The sequence below is a fragment of the Cupressus sempervirens genome, chromosome 4, assembly GCF_028749045.1.
Source record: "Cupressus sempervirens isolate cs-2001-9-10 chromosome 4, ASM2874904v1, whole genome shotgun sequence".
Classification (NCBI taxonomy): domain Eukaryota; kingdom Viridiplantae; phylum Streptophyta; class Pinopsida; order Cupressales; family Cupressaceae; genus Cupressus; species Cupressus sempervirens.
Window position 1 is genome coordinate 758,871,311 of NC_143121.1, and position 17,574 is coordinate 758,888,884.

The window sequence follows — 17,574 nt, forward strand, 5'->3', positions numbered from 1 at the left end:
TTCCATGAGTTGAAGTAATATCAAATGACCATCTCATAATGGCCCTCAATGCTTTCCATGAAAGAGATAAATCCACCTTCCTTCAAATGTGATCATTCAATTGTGTCTTCCCAATTAGCTCTCTCAATTCTCAAAGGTTCAATTCTTGAATTCGCTCCCTTGATAACTTCATCCTTGTTGAGGTCTAAAATGATATCTTCTTCCCCTTCCTTAAGTTTGACCACCATATCCTTTACCCACTTCAAAATACTATTCAGAGAAACTAGAGGCAAATCTTAGCACACCAAGAAATTACGTTTGAAATTATGAAAACCCCAAGAGAATAAAGGCCATTTATGTTCCATAGCTTTTAAGTTAGGATGATAATTGTTCTTAAGTTGCTAGATCATAATATATCCATGATTTCCTTTTGAAACCTAGTCTTGAGACTTGGAAATACATCTTAGATGATGTAAAATATCATCCCAAATAGTGCATTGTATATTAACTTTCCAATTCCCATCACAAGTAATGATTGTCAAATTTTTGCTAAAGCTAGTACTACCTTTGTAAAAAAAAAAAAAAGTCTCCTCCAAAGTTATTGCCATCATGACGTGACCCACCAAACAAATGAGATAGTTAGTGGTCATGTTAATAGCCATCACTAAGACCATTATGATAAGACAATCCCTATCACACATTAGCAAGTTGTACTCCTTCATTAAAGGGCCTCTCTATGAACAAGTGATTTGATCACCACTAGAAGATCTTACTCATTCTGCCAAACTTGAGCATTGATGACTTTGTGTCTATATCCCGCCAAGTTGTTTTCTACTTGGTTTCCTTCCCTATAGACATGTTGTACCATAAAGTATTTAAAACTATTTATGATACACTGGGCATCTTTGATAATTGACATGGAACTCCATCTCATCATAATATCCCCCTTGACAACTTTAATGACTAACATAGTATCTCATTTCACAACCAAGTTTTGAGTTCTCATGCTACTAGGCAATTCCAATCCCCAAAAGAGCCTAATCACTTATGTCTCATTGTTTGAAATGTTGCCACATTTTCTAGAGTATCCCCTAATATAAGCACCTTGTCCATCCTATATAATTCCTCCTATTATAAAACCCTCCCCATGCTTAGACCCATCAAAATTCAATTTCACCTAGTTCAAGGGAGGTGGTTTCCATTTAGTCTTGCAACCTCTTCTAGACCTTAACATTATCAACTCTCTCAATAACCTAATTGGCACCCCAAAACTTTACCCAGTCCCACTCAATTTATGTGGGGGGATGGGAAGGTGGTTTCCATTTCCAATTTAGGGAACCCTCACTTATTCCTCCCATTATTTTACGTATAATCACTCTTGGGGGTACTTGTATCTCTAAAGATACATTTGTTCTGTTCTATATGTTCTAGTAGATATAGGGTGGAATGGCCTTCCATATCATTTTTATCAAGGGGTGGTGTAAATGGATTTTCCATCCAAGGATAAATTAGGAAACATTATTATTGAAGACCCATGATATTCCAAGCTGACTAAAAATAGTTTTCCAAACCTGCATAGAGTAGGGGTAGTGAATGAAAATGTGCAGGATGGACTCTTCATCAGGGTAATGCAACACACACCTATTACACATATAAAAGCCACACCTCTTATGATTGTCAATAGTGAGGATTTTGTTATACATAACTGACTACTAGAAGAAATTAACCTTACAGAGAAAGTGGGAGTATCAAATATTCTTCCACTCCATAGCTCCCTCCTCTCCATTTATGGAAATATATGTTGATTTCACACTAAATTCCCTACATGATTTTTCATCCCATATCATGTTATCCATCACATGGAAGGAGTGAATATGAATCTTCTTTAGGAGAGTATACAATTATTCAAATAAGGCTTAATCTATCATTATGAAATTATCCATGTTGAAGGCTTTCCACTCTTTCTGATGGATGTAGTGCTTCACCATTTCCGCCATCTCAATCTCCCCTCTCCCTTTAAAATAAACAAACTTTTTATAAATTAAGGGAACTTCCCCGATCCATATTTCCTTCCAAAATATGATCTAGTTGCCATCTTCAGTGCTCTATCTAATGCCCCCTCTCAAGTGTTTTCTTATCTTGATGGTATTATTCCATATGCTTGAACTAATTGAAAGACCTTTATGAAAGACATCCTAGGTGAAAGGTATAGAGTTCAAGTACTTAGCACTCATACTACAATGCCAAGGAGCCAATTTATGGGCCATCCTCCAACCATCCTTTAACATAAGGGCTTTGTTTAGATTTCTAATTATTCTCATATTCAAAGCCCCTTGGGATTTTAGCATACACACCTTGTCCTATCTAACCTAACTTAACTTTTCTTTTCCTCAAATCCCATCCATAGGAAGTTTCACTTAATTTTCTCAATAATATCTCTAAACATGCTAGATATCTTAAATAAAGATAAAAAACAGACAAAAAATCCTTTCAAAGAGGCTAATAATAATTTAAGTGTACCAGCATTACTCAGGACCTTCCATTTCCAACTTGCTAGTTTTTTCTAGATCCTCTCCATCATAGTATTCTAGAATTGGGGGTCAATTCCTTGAATATGAGGGGAAGACCAGGATAAGTATTAGGGAGGTTCACAACTTGGCATTGTAACTCTCCGGTTATTCTTTGTTGAAGATCCATATCTGTATTGTAGAAGTGTAACTTTCTTTTATGATAATTGATATGTTGGCCTGACACTTCCAATTATCCATTTAGTGTCCTCTTCTAGGTCTTATCCTTCCTTATGGATGATATTCCATAAATAAAGGTGTCATCAACAAAATGTTGTAGCACCTTAGGTGCGAGGGTCAAAGTCTATTTAATCCCCATAATTTCTTGCTAAGACACCAAGGGTGGGAGGTTCATACCAAGAATCTCAACAACTAGTATGTACAAGTAAGCTAACAATGGATCTACCTGGCTAAGCCCCCACTTTGTGAGGAAAATATACCATATGGAATTATTGACTAAAATAGAGAACTGGACAATGTTTATTATTTTTGCAATCAAGGTGATAAAAAGCTCCCTAAATCCAAACTTCCTAAGAATTTTAATAAGGAATCACCTTCTGATCTTGTCATAGGCCTTAGAAATGTCAAGCTTGAAGGCCATCTTTGAGTTATTTCTCCTTTCCATAGAGTTCAAGACCTCGTGGGAGTTGATCACAACATCTAGGATTTACCTCCCAGAAATAATTTTTTTATGAGTAGTACAAATAGTTTTATCCCAAATTAGTTTCATTCTATTAACAATCACCTTGGAAAATGTTTTGTAAATGGTATTATAGAGGCTTATCAGTCAAAAGTTTTCTAGCCAAGTGGGATCATTGATTTTAGGAATCAACATGATGAAAGTCTCATTTATCTCTCTAAGGATTTTACCTGTCGTGGTGAAGTTGCTTGCCACATAGACAAGATCATACTTGATAATCTCTCACAACTCCTAGAAGAATGTTAAGGGAAAGAAGTTTGGTCTAGGGGCCTTCAAGGCTCCCATAGAAAAGAAAATCTTCTTAACTTCATCTTTAGTCACTTTCCTCATGAGGTCTTGGCTAGTTCTATCATAAAAAACTAGGTATAAAACTTTCAGGAAGCATGTCTCAGGCTAAGGGTTAACCTAAATTTCTCAGGGGTTGTATATATCTTGAAAATAGCTGGTAGTCCACCTCCCATCTTCCTCCTTATTATTGAGTTAAACATTAACATTATTAATCATCATCCTAATAGTGTTTCTTTTCTTATAATTAGAGGCCGACCCATGGAAAAAAATTGTGTTTTTATCTCCTTTCAATAGCCATTGAACCTTGGATCTTTGTTTCTAGAAGACTTCTTCTCTTCCAACTATGTGATTCAATTTCCTCTTCTGGCCCTGTTCCTCTTCATGGGTAGCCATTAAGAGGTCTCCTTCTGTCATCCTCACATGTAATTCCTCCGCCTTACTTACAATTTATACTTTTTGTTTGATGATATCTCCAAAATAGGTTTTACTCCACTTGATAACCTCACTTCTGATAATTCTTAGCTTCCTTGCTATCTGGAACATAACGGTTCCCTGAATTTTAGTGTTCCACCAGTAATTAACCTAGTCTCTAAACTGAGAGTGTGAATGCTACATTATTTCATAGCAAAATGGCTTCTTCTTTTGGAAATTATTGGTAGACCAAGTGAATAGAAGCATAGAGTGGTCTGAGACTAATCTTAGGAATCTCTAGAGAGAAGTATATAACAAGATACCCCACTTTGGTGATATGAGCACCCTAAAAAGCCTTACCTAGATAAGCTTTTTTTTCCATACATATATTGGACAAAGTTAATTAGACTCCCTACATCTCAATATCCATGAGGTCATTTTTTCTTAGGAATCCCTCCAAATCCTATATTCTCTTAGAGACATCATCCAAACCACCTTTCTTTTTTGATGGGTATAAGGGGGTATTAAAATCTCTTACACCTATAAATCAAGTATCCTTCCAATTCTTCATGCATTTAGGGGCTTCCTCCTAGAGTTGGAGATTCCCTCCCCTAGTATTTAGGGAATAGAACTTTAGTAACACCCAGTTATTTTCATCCTCATTAAAAAAAATGACAACAAAGTGGGGGTAACAGTGGAACTCCATATCATTTAGGTTATTAGGATTCCACATAGTAGCAATCCCCCCTGATGCACCCTTGGCTTCTACTTAGAAATATTTTGCCCCTTTCCATATATAGTTGGGAATCTTTTAAAAGTTTTGTTCACTCATCTTAACTTCCTGAATAATAACTATATCTACCATATGAAATTTGATAATATATTTTTTTTAAAATTGTTTCCCCGGTCTATTGAAGCCCCTAATGTTTGCTAAAATTAATTTCATTTCTTACCTCTTTGGGTATCCTCCAAGGTTCTTTGTGACCCACTTGCAATATCTTGGGAAGTCTTCTTATCTCTTTCTATCCTTGTTGGAGGCCTTCCAATTCTTGCCTCAAAGCCCACATCAACTTTAAGTTATCCACATCTTCCTTTTGGGTTCTTTCCACCCCTTATCCATCTCTAAAGGTATACCCAAAACTGAGGGTGGAGAGCTTAGCTCAGAGGGAAGTTGAATCTCAAGACAAGGAAGATTGACCATGAGAGTCCCTCTTAGAGAGGAGCAACTTGACCCATCTCTCCATAGCTTATCACCCATCAATTCACACTTCCTCAAGTTGAACTTGTGTTTCAACAATAGCTTGGGTCACCCTTTCCTCAATAGCTTTAGTCTAAAATTTTCCTTCTCCCAGAGGTCACATGGCATCTTGATAACCTCCTTGGATATAGTGTTATCTATTTAATCCTTATCCCTTCCTAGTTGACATGTCTCTCCTTATCTCCCTTTAGTAGGGACTGATCTTGGTTTTGATGGGCGTGAATGAGATTATTTTGTGAATTGCATAACATGATAATAGTTGTGAAGATTGGATGGAATGAGTGGGTTGAAGAATTTTTTTTATCACATGTACATTATACATAGATAGATAATTTATGCATGGTACATATAGATATTATTTCATCCTATTACTTTCCCAAGGTGCCATAAGAATTATTTTCATTCGGATGAAATTTTCTCTTCGCTACTATAATTTTCAAATAAATCAAATACTTTGTTCTAATTTATGAGATATACTTATACATAAAATTAATGAAGAATTTTTTATTCATAGGCTCAAAAAATAACTTAAATAAGATAAGAAATAATAAAAAATCATAGAAAAATAATAAGGAGCATAAAATGACTAACAAAAGTTAAATAAACCTATCTAGGTGATGATGAAATATCTAACACTCCCTTTTTATTACATCATTTTTTTGAAACTTACTTAAGAGAATCCAAGAAAGATTTAAACTTTACAAATGCAATATGCTTGGTAAAGATATTAGCATATTTCTCATTAGTTGAATAGAATTGAAGATAAATATTATTTTGTTGGGTATGAAAGAATAGATTACGAACATACTTGAGAACACTCTAACTATTATAATAGATGATTATACTGATAATTTTGTGGTTCTTGCAATCCTTCTAACATTTGATGCAGCCAAACTAATTTAAAAATACTACACTAGATTCATGATGTTCTACCTCTACTAAGGAATGAGAAACTATGGCTTTCTTTGTACTTTCCAAAGAAATGGGTCTTGAATCAAGGAAAAATAATAATCTTGAAGTGGGTTTCATGTCACCAACTTAGCCTACATAATATGCATCAACTTATACCATATCAATAAGAATTGATTAGTACTTTTATATTCCAATCCATGATTCCTTGTATTATAGATATACCTTGGTATCCATTTATTTTATTTCCAATGAGATATTTTTTGTTCTTATATGAATCTTGATGAATAATTAACAACAAAATTATTGCCTACTCTAGTATATATCAAATAAATCAAACCTTTTCTCATTTCTCTATATAGAGTTACATGCACCAATGGAGATGTATCATAACATAGATAATTATAAACTTGATTCTGTAATAATTTACATAGGTTTTGAACTCATCATTATAACCTTGTTAATCAATTTATTGGCATATTTTCCTTTTGATAAGAAATGTGGTGATTCATTTTTCCTACCTTTAAGCCTAGACAAATTTTGTTGTAGCCTGAGTTGGATCAAGTCAAAAGTCTTCTTTATATCATTTTTTTTGCTTCAATCATTTATTTTGAACTACCTATAAAATAAGATCTTTTAAAGTAAAAAGGTAATTTCTTATTAATTAAATCATTTTCATTTTATTGTTAACTCACATCTCTATTTTATGTAAGCTAAAAATTAGGCATATAGTAATTAATTATTCTATTAATTATTATAATGAAACGTAGGTTAGTTACTTTTTAGGGTTTCCCTTTTAGGTTTTGATCTCTCTTTATATGGATTGATCATTTGTATTCTATAATTCAATTCTTTTAGCTTGATATAATAAAATCTTGTATATTGTTAGAGCCAAAACCTTGTTTTTTTTTTCTCTCTACTTCTTTATTATTGGTTCTTGCATGCACGTGTTCTTTAGGGTTCTATGAATTTTTATTGCTCAAATTTTATATAATCTAGTTATCAACACAAATATTAAAATTTTAAAAATCCCATACTCCCTTTGATACTCGAGGTTAAGATTTTGATCACATGTAGGCTTAATAAAACTAAGGTGTAACTATACCATCTTAAAACATGTACACTCTCTTTATAATACCTTTTATCCCTCCTTTTAATGATTTCTTAGAACATTTATATACATTTATGATCATTTTTATGCCTTATCTTAGGTTTTTGTCTATTTTAAAACCATTCTTTTTCTATCTTTTGGAGAACATCCCAATGCAGAGAATCTCCTTGGCTAAGGATAAAGTTGACCTCAACCATATGCATTTTCTCTCAAGATTCTAGGCTTGTCTTGGGGTTTTAAAGTTTATTTACTACCTAATGCAATTGACTCTTTTAATTTTTTATCCCAAAAATTGTATAAAATGATGCTTAATCACTTCACTTTATCACCCATTATCCCCAAAAAAATCCATTATAAGTATAATAAATCATTTTTTTATGAGAAAGAATACATTCAAATCATCAAATTTGCAAGCAATTTTTTAATGTGCATTCAAGGAGTTCAAGTCCAAAAATAAAGGTTTCACTAAAGGTCCTAATTTAACACCATCATTCACTCATTTCCTTCTCAAGATATATATTATTTCTTTACTTGAGATAGCATAGTTAGTCATCAAGGAAGGAAACATTTATTCATCAACCTTGGACAAGAATTCAAGCATTCAACGCTTTCAATATTCAAGAGCATGCGTACATCTGTGGATCTATTATTTAGCACTTTTTGAATGATTTAATTTTTGGATACATCCTATATTATAATTTTGCATCATTTATATACATAAAATAACCTATGCATCTTTTTCAATAAAGAAACTGAATCTATCCATAAAGATTTAGTGAGGGAGGTGAATCTTTACATTTGTCTCTCTTTCACATGTTTTCTAATTTCATAGTTAAATCCAAATATAGGATTGACCAAGGAAACCACCACCCTCTTCACCCCTCCCCCCCATCGATAAATAAAAAATCCATTTTTTATATGTATAGGAGAAGATTTGTAATAGATGCACATATTGGAATTTAGAACTATGGTTTTAGGTTTCTACGAGACTTTTTGAATCTTATTTTTTCATGAAAAGTGGTTTAAGGATGACCTTGAAATAAAAACAAGTTTTACTTGACCCTCCATCTCCTCCTTGACTTTAATTTTTTTAGATCAATCGATCTCAACTTTAGGGTTTGATATCTAGTTGTGTACAAGTTTTAGACATAATTTGTAAGGTAGTTTAATTCATTCCTAATGGACCAAAAGGTAATTTTCATTCCTCATTTTTCATTTTATATAACTTAATTTTATGTATGATATATTATTCTTTCACATGCTTAAAGATATTTTATGTGTACATAGTATCTATAATTCAATCTGTTAATCTACTTGCATCAAACAAAACTTAATCAAATAAATTAATAGCACAACACTAGAGGGAAATAAAATATTATAGAAATATATCTTTTGAGTATACATCTTTTAAAATGACTTTTATTCATAATTAGAACTCCTTGAATCCACCTTCGGTAGTGCTAATCTAATTTGGCCCTTTTGGAAGATTATGCTTCAGGATCCCTCTTTCTCTTTCCCTAATGTACACTTAAATTTAGGAGTTCAAACAATATGTCTTAAAATATATCTCATAAATTCACATTACCCTAATTTTTATGATACATTTTGGTGAACCCATCACTCTTAAATTATTTATCTTTTTATTAGGTGTCCAGATCTTCACTATGTGGTCTCTATGTTAGAATGCAAATTCCACCAAGATAGTTCTGTGGGGTGTGAATATGTTATGCACTTAAAACAACTCTCAATATCTTTATTGATTTTGAAACATGTAAATAATCAATGCTACACCATAAAGAGATAATCCTGCACAATAACACCAGATATATTGTTAACTAGGGAAACCCTTGATAAGGGGGAAAACCCTAGTGGGAATGATGCCCACAAGATGATGTGCTAATATAAAATATCCTTATGAAAGGATGGACTATATTAGGAGCCAAGAAAATACAATCAATGCTTATTAGTCCATATCAAGAGACTTTGAATCCTTATTAGAAGATTCCAACTTTGTTAGGAGTTGTGCAAACCCTATTAAGAGTTAAAAGGAGGACAACCAAACCCACTATCTGAATAGCCTCAAAGTGTCTTCACTAAAAAATCTTTAGGAAAATCTATCAAGTTTTTGAACTAACTAAATAGAAACTTCTTTTCCAATAAAACTCCTTTGAACCTTATTGTACATCCTTAATATCAGTCTCTCCTTTGTTCAAATAAAAATTCACACTTAAGTTCACAGAACCAAATATCAAAAATCATATAACCACAAATAATCTCACTGATGAATTTCCACAAGGAAATGATCTTTTCTTTATACCAAGTCCTAAAAATAGTGTTGAGTTGGCCTTGAATCTTTCTCAATTTATAATGATAATACATGATATCATTAAGATATTGCATTATATATTACATTACATATTACATTACAATTAAACTCTTTCCACAATGATTTTATCAATAGTCATCTCACAAGAACAAACATGATGAATAGACTTCATAAGTTGTCTCAACCTGCAAATTTGATTTTGCCATCTAGAACATAGCATCTTGAATATGTCTCTGAAAATCCTCTAAATATTTTTAAAAAAATCTCATCACAGTCAAGTGATACAACTAATTTACCAATACCCTCTTTCTATAAACTCTCTCTAAAATCTACTTCTAGAAAACATCATATAACTCTATCATAACTACACATCTCTTTCTACACACTTAACTATAGTATCTAAATATGTGTCCAATAGAAAATATCCCAACTAGTTGAGAATTGACTCCTGCAAATGCATCTTCCTATGCAACTCTAGAAATCTTCATCAAATAAGGTATATGGTGATATCAATGACACACACACACTACCATGAATGTAACAAATAAGCACTAAATCATGTCTCCAGAAATGCTATTATACTCCCCCATAAGAATACTATCAACATTCATGCTAACAATCTTCCCCTTTAGTATTGATGGCAACATAGATGAAAAATATCTAAGAAGGTCCATAAATTTATACAAAATTTATTTCCTCCATGTCCGCCTTTACTCCCCTATTCATGTTGCAAATGAATACAAACATATAGCTCATACATATTAAATATGCATAAGGAAGATGTTATTCTCCCTAATATTTCAATCAATGTGTTACTCTCCCCCCTAATGAATAATCTCTCTTTCACATCAAGACTGTATTAAAATAATATTTATCATATACTAATCTCTCCCTCACTGACATCAATGAAAAAGGTATCATTATGTCAATTCTCTAATTTCAATCATTTCCAAAATAATACATTCAAGCTCAAGTGTCCAAGGACATTGTTCAAATACTAGTACCAAGAGTCCTTTATGACTTAGCTCAAACATAGATACTCCCCCATAGGAGAAGCATGAAGAATCCAGTCTAGATAAAAGAAATAGTTCTCAACTACAAACTAGGATGATACAATCTCTACATCAACTTATCTGAAGTAGTTTGGAGCATAACCCAAATTATATATCTCAAATATTCAGATGTATCCTTAGCAAAAGGTTTTGTAAATATGTTTTCTATCTTCTCTTTTGTGCTAACATATTCCAACCTAATATCTTATTATGCAACCTTCTCTCTCAAAAATTGATACTTGATAGATATATGATTTATCTTTGAATGTAAAATTAGATTCTTTGAAACACTCATTGTACTTGTGTTATCACAATGTATGATAATAAGCTTAGTAAACTCACTTCAATGTATTTAAGTATTTACTTCATTCAAATAACTTGATTACATTTATTTGTTGTTGTTACATACTATGCTTTTTTTGTACTCTGTGAAATGCAATAATGTGTCTTGATCAGCCAAGAAACCAATCTTCCTCCCAAGAAGTATGCCCCATCACTGGTGCTCTTTCTATCATCCACACTTCTTTACCAATAAGTATTAATGTACACACACAATGTGAAATCATGTGATATGTCATACTATAAACTATGATCAGTTGTTACAATATTCAAATATCTAAAAATTATTTTCATTGATGTAAGGTGTAACTCTTTAGTATCTTCTTGAAATCTAACTATGATTCCAACCACATTTCCTATATCAGGTCTTGTATAATGGTTCCATGCAATAACACCCCTCCTACACCCAATATAGGATAAGGCTTCACAGCCACAAGAATATCTTAAGCATATCCATCTAATGTTTTCCTCATGGTCACAATGCAACAATTAATCTCACTAAGTCAAGTCAAGTGTTATGTCCCCCAAGGATTTTGTCTTTCTTAGGGGATTTTTGATTATTGTCTATCAAACTAGTTGGTTTTTTCTTGTTCCCACTTTTGGTCATTTCTATTGGTAACTCTCCACCAATATTGTCCCCTCTAAAGGACTAAATATAACTAGGAATTGAACAAAATGGATCCACAACAAGGAGGTCAAGATTTTTGACTCACCAAGAAGGTGAAGAGCATACTCTCCTATTCCACAATGCTTCCCCCAAATACACTAAGAAAGTTAATTAGGACCACTAACGAGTGGAATATATCATCCACTTTCTTCATCCAATGATCATTCAAGATTTCTAATTTGAGTCAAGGGAAAAGAACATACTCTCCTATCGATAAAGCTTACTTGTGAATTTTATGTATCTATGCAAATGAAACAACTAGTAGATGCAAGCACAATGAAAAAAAATGAAAACACAAGAAAATTCTTTTGTTTTTGTTCTTGGGCAACCCTACAAAAAATGTTATTAACCCTTTCTGAGATTTTTTCCTTTAGAAAATAAATCAAGAAAATGTGTTCCTACAAATCCAAAAGGTTAGGGCATAAAATAAACATGACAAAATTAAAGTAACCCTGTAAAACCACTGTTAGATCCTGTTAGAAAGCTAGAGAACCAAAAATGAAATCTTAGAAGTGAAAATGAAAACCCTAGACTTAGATTATGCAAGCCTAGGTGAGACTTTTCTAGCTGATAGAGTATTGCACTATACACATTAACAAAGTCATACAATAGTTTAGTTTAGTATGACATAAGGTGTCAAACCAATATCACACTCTATAAGAGGCAATATGATAAAGTGCATAGTACCAATATGCTACACAATTGGAAGAGTGTTGTACTATAGTAGGAGAAAGTATTGTACTATAGTATGGAAAATTTTATGTACAATACTAATGGATGCAAAACAAAAAAAAATTGAACTTGAAAGTACAAAATCTAAGAAAAACTAATGAAATGGAGTGACAACAAAAGAGTCCAGTCCTACAATGGGTGCCAAAAATGTGTGTGCAAAAAGTGTAACACTTTTATAGATCATTATTATCAAGAATAACCATCATAAAGAGCATCTCAAGAGGCATCCTATAACTCTTTATCTATGATGTGTATGAGTGCAATGTAGTATGGTGGCTTCCCAATGAACCTACTTAGGAAACCCTTGCAAGGTGCACCATAGAATGAAAGATTCAAAGGAGTGGAGGTGACACTACTAATATCCAATAACCAAGTATGTAATACAAATGCAAGTAAAGATAAATGAGATGCAACATCTAAGCTAACAAAAAGTTACCAAAACCCCTAATTAGACTATCTGAGCTAAGATATGCATAAAAGGAAACTAAACAAAGTAAATGCAAGGTGAGTGCTCCAAGTGCTCTATAATGAAACCTAAAACATAAAAATAAAATGAGAGTGTAAGATATGTGAGAGTGGGGAGAGAGCCTCATTTTAAATAAAAATGGACAATAGAGATTAAGTGGCAAAATGAAGGGTGGAGAATGAGTCTCATGTTGACTTTGTGCACAAGAATCTCAACTAATAAAGATAAACAATAGTGTTTAAGAGGAAAAAGATGTTGGAGGAGAATTAAAGCTATTTTGAAAATAAGGATTCATCTCACACTGAAAAGCATGCCTCTCATGTGTAGACAAAAATGCTTTTCTTTTCTTTTTAAAATAGGAAAATGCTTTTCATATGCACACTTAGGAATAAAAGGAATTTGGGGACTTTATTCAATTAAAAGGGGACAATTTCTTTTAATTAAATAAAAGACTTAGGATAAAGTGTTCAAACCATAGGTTATAATCAAATAAATAGTAAAATGATGAGTTTATCAAAGATAAGTGATTGAAAAATAGGCAAAAAGTTGCTAGAAAGGAGGGGCTCATAGTCTATAGGACCACTCTGGGTGATCACAATTAGCAATCTTGCATTAACCAAAATGATTTTCTTTATTTTGTATTTCTAGATACCTAATCATGTGAATAGTCTTGATGTTATTTCTTTGTTTCTTCTATGAGCATTGGTTCTTAGAGTGGATCTATCATGGATCTTACACCTTTTATTATGGTTATTAATATTCCATTACTAGCATGTTTTCATTCATTATGGCTTCCAATTTTTTCATCTTCAGCACCACATGTAGTGTGTGGCAGTTTGCTTATGCAAATTTTGTGTGTCTGTGTAATCTTTTGTAGCTTTAAATATGCATTCGTGGATACCATATGGACCTATCTGTAAGGTTATGTCTCCTTAGTTTATTGATTACATGGCTGGTGAATTTTCATTTTGGGATAACACCTATCTTTTGTAATACATTTCTTGATTTTGAAAATTGTGATCTCTTAACCAACCTACATATTCTGATAGTTATATTATGTAAAAAAATTGATATTTACAAGTATAACTCTGAGAAGACAAGATCTAGAGGTTACGATATTGATCAATTAATCATGCATGTGGGATTTCTATTATAATTAGAAAGCTACAACTAGGTAGGTCATACGCCCAACAGATTGTAATCAAAATTCCCTATAATCTATGAATATTCAATTGGATTTTGTTAATTTCCTATCTATGTTGTGTTTTTGTGTGTTAGTCTTGTTGGTTGATTTGGGATATATCCTTTGGAGATTCCTCTACCTATCCTAGATCATAAGGTCAATGAGATGACTTTATATACCTGTTATGAATTATATAGTATATGTAGTGGATCTATCTTCTAAATATTATTACGTAGAATTGAAACTATTTGCATTACAAAGATAAAACACAAGGTCAAGCAAGGAACCACTACATAGATAGACTTCTTTTGTCTTCCTCTAATGCCCAATATTTTGGTCCATTTCCTAAACATTATAATGTTTTAAGAAAACTCTAGATGTTGTCATACTTATAGGATATACACTACCAAATTATTGAAATCATCATATATCCTATACTTATAAAAGACTATTACATCCAATAATGATAAAGCCTAATAGAAAGAGGAAAGTGTATAAAACCTTATTGATTTCAATTGTCTATCCAATCTATTATGTTTTCTATTTCACATGACATATGCACAATCGACTATGTTTTTGGGTTACTACAACAAAACTTGTGTATTTTTGCATGAATGCTCGTATATGTATTTAATGTATTATGATTGACAACTTACTCAAAGTGGATTATACTTCTTTTACCTCTATTTCTTTAAATTGAAACAAACCTCAAATCCCTAAAACCATTAGGCTAATATAAATTAACTAGTAGTGTTTATGGCATTGAAGCACATTTTAAAGTTTTTTGTACCTTTAATTTTCTTGAGTGGAGTTTTCAATAACATGGACACATTTCAATCTTTTTTCTTTTTAGAGTTTTAGCTATGAACATGGTCAAACAAATTGATTTTAATATACTAGATGTATGAGTTTAATTAAAATTCACACTCTACAAACAAAAGAATAGAAGCTTTTTTTGGAATTCTATAAAATTATATACTTGCATGAGGACCATAGTTGGTAGATGGGACAACTTTTGAGATTAAAGTATATAAGCTCTCTAATTTGTCCAATCTACTATGTTTTCTACATAATGCTACAAATTTTATGTGTTTTAAGAATGAATGCTCCCTAGTGTATTTATAAACGAAAATGAACTAGACTAGTTCTTCCTTTCAAATAGGCCAAATTTTATAAACATGTAAAAATAAAAGAACAAAGAATAGAAATTATATTCTTGCTTTGATCAATATAAATCAATTTTATTTTTGAAATGTCCTTTCCCATTTTCTTTATTTAGCACACACCTTTGTCTAATTATCTGCTAGTGTTGTCTCCTCTAGTAACTCCTAAAAGTTATTTTGTTCCAGATTTACACTATGTTTTGACTTTGATTTTTTAGATGACACAAAAATTTACCAGATACTTATTTCAAACTTGTGTTTCTCATCACCCTAATGTTCCTTGCTGCCATTGAATCACAATCACTATCCTTGACATGATGCTATTATAGTCTACTGCTTGTATTGGTAAATAAAAACTTAACAAAATAGATGATAAAAGGCACTACAAATAATATCAATTTATATTTGACTTGGACATAGTTTTAAAGTCTTAAAGTCGGAATCGATATATGACTTGGCCAAGCTTTGAAAGTCAGATCAATACAAAACTGTACGTGATTGTCTAAAATGCGCCAGAGTCAAGTAGGAAGCCGAGTCAGGCAGATTTAAGAATCATGTCCACACAGCCAGCCATTTAGAAGATGAGAGGGGACTTCAGCGTCAAAACGCTTCATCTGTCAAATAAAGAGGCTACGTAAGATCAAAGTCATCAAATAATATTAATAATAGCTTAACTTGGACTATGTCTTCGTCGAATGAATAACACAAAATGCACTCCCGTCAAAGCTCAAATGGAGAAGATAGCGCGTAAACGCGTCATGTATTTCTTCCAAGCAATCCATAAATACGGGCACACGAATAATACAAATGCAACCAAAGTACAATAGAGTAAAATAGATATAAGAGAGATCATGGGGAACGAAAAAAATATTGCAATGTTGGTATTGGCAGCGGGGATTGCTGTATTTCTGTTTGGAAGCTGTGTTTCTGCACAGAATTGCGGGTGTTCGAGCAATTTGTGCTGCAGTCAATATGGATACTGCGGTACTGGTAATGATTACTGCGGCACTGGCTGCAAAGAAGGCCCATGTTACACTGGCACCACACCCACTCCCTCCACCGGCTCCGGCACCGCTGTTTCCTCTGTCATAAGCAAAGATTTGTTTGACGCCATTCTCAACGTTGCAGACGGCTCTTGCGCTGGAAAGAACTTCTATACTTACGACGGTTTCATCCAGGCTGCAAACGCCTACTCTGGCTTTGGCACTACTGGAACTTCTGACGACTCTAAGAGAGAACTCGCTGCTTTCTTCGCCCATGTCACCCACGAGACTGGATGTAAGTCATTAATGTCAATCAATGTTAATTTCTTGTTAATTTCTTGGTAATGGGCTGAAGTCTAGATTAATTATTTTTTGTTGTGATTAATTATTATTATGTATTAAGTTTGAATTCGAACACAAGATCTCCTACGATTAATTATTATAATACATGAAGATTCCTCCTACATTAGAAACTTACAGCTAATGAGAGAATTTTGTTCTGCAGCATTCTGTTACATTGAAGAGATCAATGGTGCATCGAAGGATTACTGCGATGAAACCAACACTGAGTATCCTTGTGTTGGAGGCAAAGGCTACTTTGGCCGTGGACCCATTCAGCTATCATGGTAAATTGATGAATTCTAACTTGAGCTTTATACGTTGTTGGTGATTTTTTCTACTTGATATTAATATGTTTGAGTGTTGCAGGAACTTCAACTATGGTCCAGCAGGAGAGGACATTGGATTCGACGGGTTGAATGAGCCGGAGAAGGTAGCAAATGACGCCGCCATTTCGTTCAAGACGGCAGTTTGGTTTTGGATGAAGAACAGCAACTGTCATACCGCCATCACCTCTGGACAAGGGTTCGGAGCAACAATCCAAGCTGTCAATGGCGCCATCGAATGTAACGGTGGTAACACAGACGCCGTAAACAAGCGTGTAACTTACTACAAAAATTACTGCTCGAAGTTGGGAGTGGATCCAGGGTCCAATCTCTCCTGCTAGACTTTTAAAAGTTTCAACTAAAATGGCAAAAATAAGACAGCAGATGAAATATATTCTGCCCTACTGTCCACTTTATTGAAATTCATTTGCTAAATAAAGTAATTTTAACTTAATTGAAACATCAGATGTCGTCTTTCCAGTGTCAATAAAGATATTGAAATTCAAATAGATTTCAGAGTTTGCTCTGATTATTTGTTTCAGATAAAATTTTGTAGTTTCATTTTACACACGAAAATACACTTTGCAATGTGATTTACAATTTACATAATGATAATGTGTTTCAGTTTTCTTTTAGATTTAAATATAAACTAATAAAAGTACCTTGAATGCTTCAGAGTCGATATATATTGTAAGTCACGCATAATTTTTAAGGGTGGTAAGATAGTTTTTGTATTGCAATGAAGAAATTCAGAAGTCTCCCTCAAATGATATGA

At 32.9% G+C, this 17,574-nt stretch overlaps 1 protein-coding gene across 1 annotated transcript; it reads left to right on the plus strand.

Annotated features, from left to right (window-relative positions):
• The first annotated feature begins 15,976 nt into the window (after positions 1-15,976).
• LOC149563585 (endochitinase EP3-like) lies at positions 15,977-17,264 on the plus strand. The gene is made up of 3 exons (XM_089826781.1): positions 15,977-16,429; positions 16,640-16,760; positions 16,843-17,264. Exons 1-3 carry the CDS (start codon positions 16,003-16,005, stop codon positions 17,138-17,140), a joined length of 846 nt encoding a protein of 281 aa, XP_089682907.1. The 5' UTR covers positions 15,977-16,002; the 3' UTR covers positions 17,141-17,264.
• The last annotated feature ends 310 nt before the right edge of the window (positions 17,265-17,574 follow it).

What these genes read in the sequence shown, in the direction of transcription:
- LOC149563585 (XM_089826781.1), top strand. Translation starts at nt 16,003, where the DNA reads ATGGGGAACGAAAAAAATATTGCAATGTTGGTATTGGCAGCGGGGATT. An exon ending in TGTCACCCACGAGACTGGAT is followed by an intron (nt 16,430 to 16,639) that starts GTAAGTCATTAA and finishes TTTGTTCTGCAG; the next exon opens with CATTCTGTTACATTGAAGAG. An exon ending in GGACCCATTCAGCTATCATG is followed by an intron (nt 16,761 to 16,842) that starts GTAAATTGATGA and finishes TGAGTGTTGCAG; the next exon opens with GAACTTCAACTATGGTCCAG.